Below are 12,677 nucleotides of genomic sequence, written 5' to 3'. Positions count from 1 at the left end.
CCGTGAGTTTGCAAACATGACGCCACTTGCATGGGACAAACTGCTTGTGGTAATTATGCTGTGTGTAACCCCAACCAGCTGTCTGCTGACTGATATCCAAAAGCGACAGAACATATGGGTCACCTTAGCACACCTGACTGGTCAAAAATCAATGTGTTTGAGCCTAGCCACACCTGGAGATCCTTTTCGCACCTGTCTCGTGGGAGTCCCTGAATGGGATCCTCCAGCCTTTAAAGGTTTAGTTAGCAACGAGACTCGACTAAATCAATCGATAATGCTGCAGGAGTGCAACTGCACCATCGGCTTCACATCTAGGCAACTTGAAGCCTGCTGGCAAGCGAAAATTATTGAGGTTCTCAATGTTACCATGAGACCCCTGGAAGAGTTAGATTTGCTAGGTTCTACCAATACCTCAGGTGGATGGATGATGTTTGAGCCCCCAACAAAAAATCATCTTGACAAAGCAACACAGCACTGGGCTACAGTCAACCCCATAGTTGATCTCGTTACTGCCACTGAGAGTAAAGCTTTTTACTCGCGATGCAATCTCACAGGACAATTGCCAAAGCGCCTACCTAGTTCCATCTTCCTAGTCTGTGGGGATAGGGCATGGAATGGAATTCCTGCCAGTCCACATGGAGGGCCATGTTATCTTGGGAAACTTTGTTCCACCCAAGCTTACATCAATTGCTGAATGTGGCTGACAAAATGAAAATCAATAGACGGTCCAAGCAAAGCCTAAATGAGTTATAGTGTAATGATGTTAGAAACCCAGACTTTTGGAATCGCGGTATAATCTGGGCAACCTCCTTCTTTATTCCAGGAGCAGCTGCCGCCAAAAGTCTAGCCACCTTAAAAAGGCTCGCTTGCTGGACTAGGAAAGAATTAAATTTAACATCCACAATGCTAAGTGAACTTTCAGCTGATGTGAGTAGTGTACGTCATGCAGTATTACAAAACCGAGCTGCAATTGACTTTTTACTCTTAGCGCAAGAACATGGTTGTGAGGAGTTTGAAGGCATGTGCTGCTTGAATCTTACTGATCATTCAGTTTCCATCCACAAGCAACTACGCCAGCTACAGGATGGGTTGCATGCCCTGAAGGAAGTTAGTAACCCCACTGAGAGTTGGTTCGCCAACTGGGGCATCACTGGGTGGTTGAAGTCTCTTGTGCTAGAGGGGGGACGAATACTATTTATAATGATAATGGTGATAATGCTTGTAGGTTGTATGCTATCTTGTGTTCGTAAAAGTGTAGAACAAGCCGCATCCAAGGCCTGGTTTGTGCAAAAAGGAAACGGGGGAATTATAGAGAGTTCTTTAGCAGATGGGGGGCACGATATATTAGTAAAAGCCTGTCTGCATAAACCAGCCTCTGTGTTAAGTCGTAATATTTAGGGCCAAAATCCTTGAAACTTGCCTGTGGAAAGTAAAACAACATTCCTGTGTACCAGGATAAGAATGTAAACTTGTGTGAACTAGCCAATAGTAGATTGCTCTGCCCGTAAACCCTGTAGAACCCTATAAAAGGTGTGTTAATAATAGAAATAAACGGCATTCACAATTACTTCTGTGAAGACTGGTGAACAGCTCGGGGGTCCTTCAACAATCTGTAGTTACTAAGTTCCCTCCTGCATCTAATAGAGAACAAGGGTTGCTCTTACCCTTCCTTTTACCATTAATGTATTCGTAAAATCATTTTTTATTATCCTTTACAAAAGTTGCCAAATTAAGTTTGAACTGGGCTTTGTCCCCCCTAATGTTTTCCCTACATGCCCTAGCAACACCCCTGAAACACATCTTGAGAGACCTGACCTTCCTTTCAAAGATGATACATCCTCTTTTTATTCTTAAGTTCCTTCAAAACTTCATTGCCCATCCAGGCTGGATGTTTGCCTCATCGACTCATCTTTCAGCACACAGGGACAGACTCTTCCTGTGTCCTCAAGATCTCTGGACTCCTTTGTCTTTAAGGGCTTGTCGTGGTTTTAAACCAGTAACTAAAAAAAATTACTTATTTCTTGCTGTGAGATATGGATTAGAGCAAGAGCAAAACAGGCTTAAAACTTAAAAGGAATAAAGAAAGTTTATTAACAAACTAGAAGAATAAGAACACTAGAATAAACTTCCAGAAAACACTTTTTATCCCCCACTACCCACCATTCCTTTGTTCACATGACAACATAGAGACAAAAACTTTGGAACTTTGGTGTTTAAAACAGTCCCAATTCCTGCTAGAGTCTTTTCATCAGTTTTTGTAGAGAAACAGAAGTTTTCTTCTGCTAATCTATGGAGTTTTCCACAAGAAAGCTATGTCTTGCTATAGTTTTCGATTTTCCTAGTGCCAGCTGCCCTGAAATCTGTCACCAGAGTTTACTCCGCCCATTTCACATCACTCTGAGGTGTGTTATGGGCCATGAGTCTAGGGATGTCATTTTAAGGATGAGTTATTCAAAGGCAAAAGTCTTCTTCATCTCTCTTTGTGAGCTTCACTAGAAAACAGTTTTCTCATTGCCCCCCAAGGCTTCAAATTTTCGCTGCACTTTGTTCCAGCACCTCACTGCATCACAATTACTCTACTTTTTACTCAAAATCTACACTTTGAACACTCTATTCCTCCCTATATACTCTGTCATGAATTAAAGGATTTTTTTCAAGACTATTGTCCATTGCCATAGCCTCAACAGAAAGGTATTTCAGCTCATAAAGCATCTCCTTATTCTCTACCTTTTCTGAAGCTTAATTCTTTTCTTTCCTGTCACTGATAGTTTACAAAGTCTCTTTACATGTTTATGACTCCCTTTTTCTCTCTCTGGATAAAAAGATTAATCTGCAAGTGTCATCTGGGTAATGAAAGGGTTAAAATCTTGCCCAGGCTTTTGTAGGTGGTTCTGTGATCTCTGCTGGAGCAGCGGCTGGAGCCGTCTTCGATAGAAAATTCCTCATGGCTGCTCTGGAGAGTGTGGTCACTGTCTCAGCCCGCCGCAGGTCAAGAGCTTTTTTCCTTTCTTTCCTCGGCAGTCTGTGGTGAATTCAGCCATGGCAAAAACTGCAGCCGAGCCAGGAACCGGCCTGGCCCGGCCAGAGCCAGGGGAAAGCCCCGCAGGCCCCATCTCCCGACCAGGAGACATGGCAGCTCAGCCCAGCCCCCGCCCAGCCGCATGGCCTGGGCAGGGAACGGGAGGCCTGGAGCTCTGTTACCTTTCACAGCCAGAAAACAAAGAGAGACAAGAGTACTCTGGCTTTACATCTTAAGGTAGGGTTCACAAGTTGATCTCACTTTTCAATGGTCAAAACTGCTGTCAATTCCCAGTAATGACCGATAATTGGTCAGGAGAAGGGACTCCTTTCAGTCCCCAGCAACTTCAACTTCCTTAGCTCTCACAACTTAAGGTAAAGTCACCTCATGACATTCCACCCCTTCAACTTGTGAACCCCTACCTAAAAATTATCAATTATATTCAATATACAACTTAAAACAATAAATTGACAGAAAAGAAGAAACAAATATTCACTACTTTCCACCCCTAGACTTTTATTATCACTGCTATATAAACTTAAGACAATCATGCTTTGCTCTTAATTAACCTTTTATCTCACAGTAACACTGTTAATGTAGTGGTCCAGATTTGCTAATTTTGTTTGCCTGCATTCTCCACCAATTAAATGTCGTGGTTTTAAACCAGTAACTAAAAAAAATTATTTATTTCTTGCTGTGAGATATGGATTAGAACAAGAGCAAAACAGGCTTAAATCTTAAAAGGAATAAAGGAAGTTTATTAACAAACTACAATAATAAGAACAGCAGAATAAACTTCCAGAAAACCCTTTTTATTCTCTACTACCCACCATTCCCTTGTTCACATGACAACAGAGACAAAAACTTTGGAACTTTGATGGTTAAAACAGTCCCAATTCCTGCTACAGTCTTTTCACCAGTTTTTTGTAGAGAAACAGAAGTCTCTTTCTGTTAATTTATGGAGTTTCTCACAATAAAACTACTTCTGTTATAGTTTTCTATTGCCCTGATGTCAGCTGCCCAGAAATGCTGCTATCAGAGCTCACTCCTCCCATTTCACATCACTCTGAAGTGTGTATGGGCCATGAGTCTAGGGATGGCATTTTAAGGATGAGTTATTCAAAGGCAAAAGTCTTCTTCATCTGTCTTTGTGAGCTTCACTAGAAAACAGTTTTCTCATTGGCTCTCAAGGCTTCAAATTTTTGCTTCACTGTTTCCAGCACTTCACTATATCACAATCACTCTACTTTTTACTCAAAATTTACACTTTGAACACTCTATTCCTCCCTCTATACTGTCATGGATTAAAGTTCTTTCAGGACTTTATTGTCCATCTCCATAGCTTTAACAGAAAAATATTTCATCTTAATTAAAGCATCTTCTTATTCTCTACCTTTTCTGAAGCTTTTCTTTCCTGTCACTGGTAGTTTATAAAGTCTCTTTTCATGTTGATCACTCTCTTTTTCCCTCTCTGGATAAAAAGATTAATCTGCAAGTCTCATCTGGGTAATGAAAGGGTTAAAATCTTGCCCAGGCTTTTGTAAGTGGTTCTGTGATCTCTGCTGGAGCAGCGGCTGGAGTTGTCTTCGATAGAAGATTCTTCATGGCTGCTCTGGAAAGTGTAGTCACCGCCTCAGCTCGCCGCAGGTTCAGAGCCCCTTTCTTTCTTCACTCGGCAGTCTCTAGTAAATTTAGTCACAGCAAAACCTGCAGCTGAGGCAGAGATTGGCTTGGCCTGGTCAGAGCCCGGGGCAAGCCCCGCAGGCCCCATCTCCTGACCGGGAGACATGGCAGCTCAGCCCAGCCCACACCCAGCCGCATGGCCTGGGCAGGGAACGGGAGGCCTGGAGCTCTGTTACCTTTCACAGCCAGGAAACAAAGAGCCTAAGAGTGCTCTGACTTTACATCTTAAGGTAGGGTTCACAAGTTGATCTCCCTTTTCAATGGTTAAAATTGCTGTCAATTCCCAGTAATGACCAATAATTGGTCAGGAGAAGGGACTCCTTTCAGTCCCCAGCAACTTCAACTTCCTTAGCTCTCAAAACAACCTTAAAGGTAAAGTCACCTCATGACAGGGACTTAGAAAGAAAGTTAGGTTTGGCAAGCCTGGGAAAAGTAGGCTCTGGGAAATGTTAAGCCTTGTGCTTGCTAAAGATCAGGTCAAACTGCACCTGTGTAATCAGTAGATGTTCATGATACAATTGTTAGATATGATTAGATATAATTATTGTTTAAAGAACATGAGGAACAATGTTAGGGGGCTGGGGGGGATCACAAGAAATCCATGCTTGGGTAAAAACAATACATACAATAAAACAATGTAAGTTTAATAATTAATACGTAAGTTATAAAATGATAGAGTATAAAAGATGTTCAACTCAAAATCGGGTCGGGTCAGATTTGGGTATGTGTACCCCTGACACCCAGAGCTCTTTAATAAAGCACCTTCATGTAATCCTTCATGATTATGTGTGTTCCTGAACGCTAACATTTATATAATCAATAATCTCACAGTGCAAAAATATTCTGATAATCCTGTCATTTTGAATCATTTTCTTTCACTGCAATCCTCAAGCGAGGTGCACCTGCCTCGAGCGAAAGTTTGGGTGAGACACCTAACCACTAACAAGTGGCAAGGCCTGTGTGAGCTCATCACCTGGGGTCATGGGTATGCATGCATTTCCACAGATACTGGGATACAGTGGATACCTGCAAGGTGCATTGGCTCTGATGTGCAACACCAAGGGCAGAAAGCAGCCAACAGGTGGCCCTTGGATGATGATCAAGATACCAATGATCATTCAGATGGTCCTTCTACAAGCAGAGAGTGAGCATTCTTCCCTATGACTGTCAGTTCTGAGCAGACTGACGACGTTTTGTTTGCTGTGTGTTAACTAGTTGTATTAGAGTCAACCATCAGTTCTTTGCAAGAAAAACAATACTTATCAAGAATTCGGTAACATGCCAGAAAATCTCCCTGATCATTCTAAATCAGTGTCCATTCAATGTTCTGTTGGTAACTGAAAGGAGACCTCTTGTGCTGTGTTTGTTCTCTTTCCTGCAGGGGCCCAGCAGGAGATTACAAACACTGCTTTTTATTTTTAAAACAAAAAGGGGGAATTATGCATGTTAAATATGAGCACAAACAGGGAGCACAGTGCCTGCAGAAAAGCAGGCTGCATAATTTTCTCAGTGTCGCCTGAGAAATCCTAAGAAGGAATTAAAACAATCCTCAGAGATAGAAGACAGCCTTGCAGGTGCTGTTTGTCAGTTTCTTGCTTTCTTGCGAAAGAAGATCGATGGGTGGTGAACCCCAATGACCAATGATGGTGATGTGTTAGTTCCAATAAGACCAGTAAGAGTTTTACCTTTCTGTACTTTCATGTATCAGTCTATTAAAGAAGATCTGAGGTAATACACCTTAGGCTTTCCTGTACAACTCACAAGAGAGTCTGTGCTGTGCTTCTCGCCGTTCCCAGTAGCGCAACATTTGGCTTTACAAACAAGCTGTGGGTCTGCTGATAAAATGAAACTATCACTGAGAGAGAACAGAAACAATGGGATGGATTCAACTGAAAGATGAAAGAAACACTGGGGAAACACCATCAAATTCCACAATGGTTAAGAATTAAGAAGAGGATTATGCATTGGCGGGGTGGGGGGGGTGGTGCTATCCCAGGCATCAGACGTTCCGGGAAGTCTGTACCTCTCAAGTCCCTCAGCCTATGGGGAAACAGAGAAGGGACATATGGCCGGGAATTAGGATAACAGGGAGGCTGCGCCCTCCAAAAATTGGAGAGACCCCAGGGGAATGCCCCATGGCCTCTCTCTTTATTTGAATGAAGTAAAAGGACTCCCCAGTCTCCTTTTTGGACATAAACCTCCGGTGTTCATGGATTAATTTTCCTGACACTAACAATTAATATGAAGTTCAAAACTCCTAACCTAGGTAATTCAGAATATGAAAAATATGAAAGCTAAAACTTAAGGCATCACACCCTGAGGGACTGTGGAATTGAATAATTCTGGGGTGGGATTGAGTAGCATTCAGTGGCACTGAGTGGTTTTGAGGTGACATTGAAGCCTCTCATCTCTATGAGTGCTAAGAAATGGAGACAACTACACCAAATACCCCCACAAACCCCAAATCCTCCCAAGTATATCCTTGAACCCCAGTTTCCCTTGAAGCTCTAGTAAAAAGAAAGGCTTTAAAGGTCTTGGATGAATTTGTTCATTTTTACCCCGATTTTGTCTATTTTAAAGGGATGAAGATGAATTAAAAGAAAATTAGGACTGAAACAAAAGCACCACCAGCCCAGTGTCTTCCCAATGCAGATCAGTGGAAACAGAGGTCATCAGGGCTCTGCCCAACGTGGGTCCTCTGATGGGGAATGGAGCTGGAGCACCACACGAAGCTCTTTCTGCACTTGGGGCACTCGCAGGGCTTCCCTTACTGGTGCTTCTGTTGGTGTCTGGTCAAGTGAGAGCTCCTGGAGAAGCTCTTCCCACACTGGGGACACTCGTAGGGCCTCTCCCCAGTGTGGATGCGTTTGTGGGTGTTGAGGCTGGAGCTGTGGCTGAAGCTCTTCCCACATTCCCCACACTCATAGGGCCTCTCCCCAGTGTGGATCATCTGGTGGATGGTCAATTGGAACCTCCGGTTGAAGGTCATTGCACACTCCCCACAGTGATAGGGCCGTTTCCCAGTGTGGGTCCTCTGGTGGCAGATGAGGCTGGAGCTGTGGCTGAAGCTCTTCCCACATTCCCCACACTCGTAGGGCCTCTCCCCAGTGTGGATGCGCCGGTGGGTGATGAGGGTGAAGTTTCGCTTGAATCCCTCCCCACAGTCAGGGCAGTGGAAGGGCCTCTCCTCACTGTGAATCCGCTGGTGCTTGAGGAGATGGGAGCTGGTCTGAAATTTCTTCTCACACTCAGGACACTCGTAGGGCCTCTCCCCCGTGTGGATGCGCTGGTGGATGACAAGTTGGGAGTTGAAGCTGAAGCTCTTCCCACACTCCAAGCACTTGTAGCGCTTCTCCCCATCCTGAAGCTGCTCATGGACCACCAGCTCAGAGCCCTGGCTGGATCTCCGGCCGCCTACCCGGCACAGGGTGGGTCTTTCCTCCTCAGAGCACCCTGGGATGAGTTTGGAGCCTCTCCTCCTGTGGGAACTCCATGGCTTTTCCTCCCCGTTGGATTCCTGTGCCGTGGAGCCACTCAAAACAGCCGCTTCCATGAGGTTCTGCTGTGGGGATTTGTCCTCCCTGGTCTCCATCCTCAGCTCCTTGTCTGGGGGAGGAAGGACAAGGAGAGGATGGGATTTGCCTCCGTGCCAGAGGGAAGGGGAAGGAGATCCCCCCAGTGCGTCCCCGGCAGGACGGCGTCGGCAGCGGGGTTGTCCTGCAGCCGGGGGCCATGCTGGGCTGGGAGATGGAGCAGGAGAGAGGGGGAAAGGGGCACTGACTTCCTGCTCACCTGCCTGGGTGTCCTGGAGCATCTTCCTCTTCCTCACAGCCTCCTTCTCCATCCAGCCAAGGTTTGGGAATGGGAAATCCTGGTTTGGGGAAATACAAGGGATGAGGACATTGGATTAAGGGGTTTCCTCTCTCCAAGTCCACCTTTAGAAGTCACTAGGCAGCTGGTGCCCATATAAATCCCCCAAACACCAAAATTCAGTCCTGAAAATGTCTCCCAGGAGTTCCCCAACTCTGGTCTCTCCCCTTTGCTGTTCAGGGGTTCCTCCCTGTCCCAGCTGCTTGGGGTCACGCTTGTACAAGAGGTCCCCCTGTCTGCTCAGTCCCTGCCCTCCCCAGGCTGCTGGGAGTGCCAGGAATCTGAAAAGTTCCCCCTGTTTCCATCTCCCCACTTAGGGATGCTGGACGCCCTTAAGTGCCCCCAAGAGGCATTTTCCACTCAGCTTTGGAGTTCTTCATTCTCCAAACATCTTCCAGGAAAAAACCCAACCCAGGGATCCCCCAGGATATCTGGGCCGAGCTCCCACTCCCCAGGCACCTACAGGATGGGGGTGATGATCTCACAGGTGGGGGCTGTGAATTCAGGAAGTGCTCGACCTCGTGGTTCCTTCTCCTTTCCTTGATCTTCCTTTGTTCCTCCTCTTCCTCCCGTTCCTCCTCCCTATCCCCACCTTCTTCTCCTACTGCCATTTCTTCTTGCTCTCCTTCTTCATCCCTCCTCTTCCATCCCTCCTCCTCCTCCCCCAGGAGCAGTGACACCCTCGGTGCCCCGTTCCCAAACCCCTCACAGCCCACGGCAGGAGCGGGGATGGAGCCGGGACAGGTCGGGATGGGCAGCGCGGGGCTCTCCGCTGCTCCCACCCGCTGGGGACGGGGGGAACCCGGCCCGGGGAAAAGGAGAGGGAAACTGGGAAAACTGGGGGCTGCAGATCCAACCTGGGGCTGGCTGGGAACCCTGGCTGGGGACTGCCAGCCCTTGGGGCTCCTCTGGGGAGATGTGGGACCAGGGAACATAGAGAGGGCTGGGGGATCCCAGGAGTTGCAGCACTGGCAGGGACTGGTTTGTACTGGAATGATACTGGAACCTTACTGGGGCAACTGTGAATCCTTGGGAATGAGCACAAGACGCATGCTGATGGTAGCTGAGATATACTGGGAGTGTCTGTGACCATACTGGGGGGATTGAAATAACACTGGGAACAACGGGAACCATGCTGGGGACAGCTGGGATCCTACTGGGATCACAGTGGGAGCAACTGGGCCGTGCTGGGTAAGACTGGGACCATACTGGCAGCAACTGGGACTGCACTCAGGGTGACTGGGAGTGACTAGGAGCAACTGGGATAGACTGGGCGAGAGACAACAAGTGCAGGTAAATGGCAGCAATGGGAACTACACTGGATAATCCTGGGAACAGCTGTGCCCATGCTGGGGTCATACTGGGATCCTACTGGAACTAGCTGGGATCATACTGGGGGTGACTGCAAAGGGGCTGGCTGGGACTGGAACCATACTGGAGGTGACTGGGAGCAATTGGGCCCATCCTGGGAGTGACAGGGAGTCACTCTGGCCATGACTGGAACCATACTGGGATGATCTGGAAGTGACTGGAACTATACTGGAAGTGTCTGGTACAACAGCTCATACTGGGAGGGACTTCAGTTGTAGTGGGAGTGACTGGGATTATCCTGGAAGTGACTGGAACCATACTGGGAGTGACAATGGCTCCTACAGGGATAGCACTGGGAACCACTGGGATTACAGTGGGTGCGAATGGAACCCGACTGGGGGTTACTGGGAGCTACTGGGCCCATGCTGGGAGGAAAATGTGGACACATTGGGAGCAACTGGAACCATGCTGAGGGGACTGTGACCACAACTGGGATCACAGTGGGAGAAACAGGGAGCCACTGGGAAAGACAGGGATCATTCTGAAGTAACTAAAACCTTACAGGGGCAACTGGGATATACTGGAAGGTCTGCAATCATAGTGGGGTTAATGGATCCACATTGGGAAGAGCTGGGACCACCTTGGGAGAAACTGGGAGTGAGTGGAACCATGCTGAGATGGACTGGGACTATTCTAGGGACAACTGGGATCACACTGGTAGGAATTGGGAAGAATTGCAACTATTCTGGGATCACACTCAACTGGGATCATACTGGGATCACAGTGGGAGCAGCTGGGTCCCTGCTGGCTGAGACTGGGATCCCACTGAGGGTGACTGGAATCATACTGGGATTGACTGGGAGTGGCTGGGAACAACTGGAATCATGCTGAGAGCAACTGGGAGGAGCTGGGAATGACTGGGAGCGTGCTGGGGCTGACTGGGATATACTGGGAGAGACAGGGAGTCCCAGGGATCACACTGGAGGCTACTGGGGTCACACTGGCACTGCCAGGGAGCAACTGGGGGCCACTGGCCTCATACTGGGAGTGACTGGGATTAGACTGGGAGTGACTGGGAGTTCCTGGGATTAGACTGCGAGTATGAAGGAAACTGGAAAATTGGGGAAAAAATGGGGGAAAAAAACAGGATAAATTAAAGGAAAACATCAGGGAAAAACCAGGGAAAAAAACAGAAAAAAAAAATCACGGTGAAATCAAAATAATGGGATAAAAATCATGAAAAAATTGGGAAAAATTTGGGGAAAAACGGAAAAATTTGACAAAAAAATTGAGAAAACCAGGAAAAATTTGGGGAAAAACAAAGAGTAAACTCAAGGAAAAGAAAGTGGAAAAAATTGGGAAAAATCAGGAAAAATGGGGAAAAAATCAGGAAAAAATAGGAAAAGAAGGAAAAATCAGGAAAAAAGGGGAAAAAAATCAGGAAAAAAGCCCGAGAAAATCAGAAGAAAAACTGGGAAAGAACTTGGAAAAATCAGGGAAAAACAGGAAAAAAAAGATAAATAAAATCTAAAAAAAATGGGAAAAAATTGTGAAAAAATTGTGGGAAAATCAGGCAAACAATTAGGGACATTTGAGAAGAAGTTGGGAAAAAGCTAGAAAAAATTTGGGAAAGGAAGAGAGAAAAATCAGAAAAAAATGGGATAGGCATTAAAAAAATTGTGAAAAATCGGGAAAAATCAGGAAAAAATTGGGAAGAAAATTGTAAAAATCAAGGAAAAACCAGAAATGTTTGAGAAAGCTTGCAAAAAAAATCAGGAAAAGCATTGGGAAAAAATTAGAAAAAAATGTGAAAAAAAAGAAAGATCAGGGGAAATCATGGAAAAAGATAAAAAAGTCTGGAAAATATCAGAAAAAAATAATGAAAAAATCAGGAAAAAAAAAGGGGAAAACCAGAAAAAATTTGGAATGAAAAAGGGTAAAATCAGGAAAAAATTTGGGAAAAAATTGGAAAAATTTAAGCAAAGAGAGAGGAAAGAAACCTGGAAAAAATCAGGAAAAATCAGTAAAAAAAATTAGGAAATACATGTAAAAATCAGGGGAAAATTATGAAACAATTGGGGAATAAACAGGAAAAGATTGTGAAAAGAAGAGTGAAATATCAGGAAAAAATGGGGGAAATCAGGAAAAAAAATGGAGGAAAAAATTGGGAAAAAAAAGGTAAAACAAGGGAAAAATGATGAAAATAAACTGGGGGAAAAAACCTTGAAAAATGGAAAAAAATTGGGAAAAAGCCAGAAAATATTTAGGAAATGAACAGGCAAAAATCAGGAAAAATTAGGAAAAAAAATGGGGAAAAATTGGGGCAAATCAGGAAAAAAAATGTGAAAAATATGCGAAAAAAATGGTGAACAATGAGGGAAAAACCAGGAAAAGAAAAAAAGAATAAAACTGGGAAAAAATCAGAAAAATATCAGAAAAAAGAAAAAGAATTGGGGGAAAATCAGGGAAAAAATTGGGAAAAATCAGGGGAAAAATGGGAAAAATCAGGGAAAAATGTGAGAAAAAGTTGGGAAAAAGACAGAAAATTTTGGGAAAAGAAGAGGGAAAAATCAGGAAAATGTGGGAAAAATCCTGGGAAAGTCAGGGAATTTTGAGCAAAAACTGGGAAAAAAAAAAAAGAAAAAATTGGCAAAAGAAAGGAGGGAAAAAATCAGAAAAAAACCAGAAAAAAAACTGGGAAAAAACCAAGAAAAAATAGAAAAAATAAGGAAAAAATGGGGGAAAAAAGAGTGAAAAAATTGGAAAAAATATTAGGGAAAAAATGGGAAAAATC

General features: G+C 44.9%; 1 protein-coding gene across 1 annotated transcript in view; it reads right to left on the bottom strand.

Moving 5' to 3' along the window:
* Positions 1-2,067: 2,067 nt before the first annotated feature.
* The window catches only part of LOC147645258 (uncharacterized), an 86,171-nt gene continuing 75,561 nt past the window's right edge, over positions 2,068-12,677 (bottom strand). Inside the window, exon 4 of the mRNA XM_086874763.1 lies at positions 2,068-8,063. Within this exon, the coding sequence (XP_086730889.1) occupies positions 7,470-8,063 (594 nt within the window). The 3' untranslated portion in view covers positions 2,068-7,469. The remainder of the gene's footprint in view (positions 8,064-12,677) is intronic.

This window comes from Cyanistes caeruleus, unplaced genomic scaffold, assembly GCF_971803275.1.
Source record: "Cyanistes caeruleus unplaced genomic scaffold, bCyaCae1.hap1.1 HAP1_SUPER_30, whole genome shotgun sequence".
Taxonomy (NCBI): Eukaryota; Metazoa; Chordata; class Aves; order Passeriformes; family Paridae; genus Cyanistes; species Cyanistes caeruleus.
The sequence above is the reverse complement of the archived record's forward strand: the minus strand, read 5'-3'. Positions and strand labels throughout refer to the sequence as shown.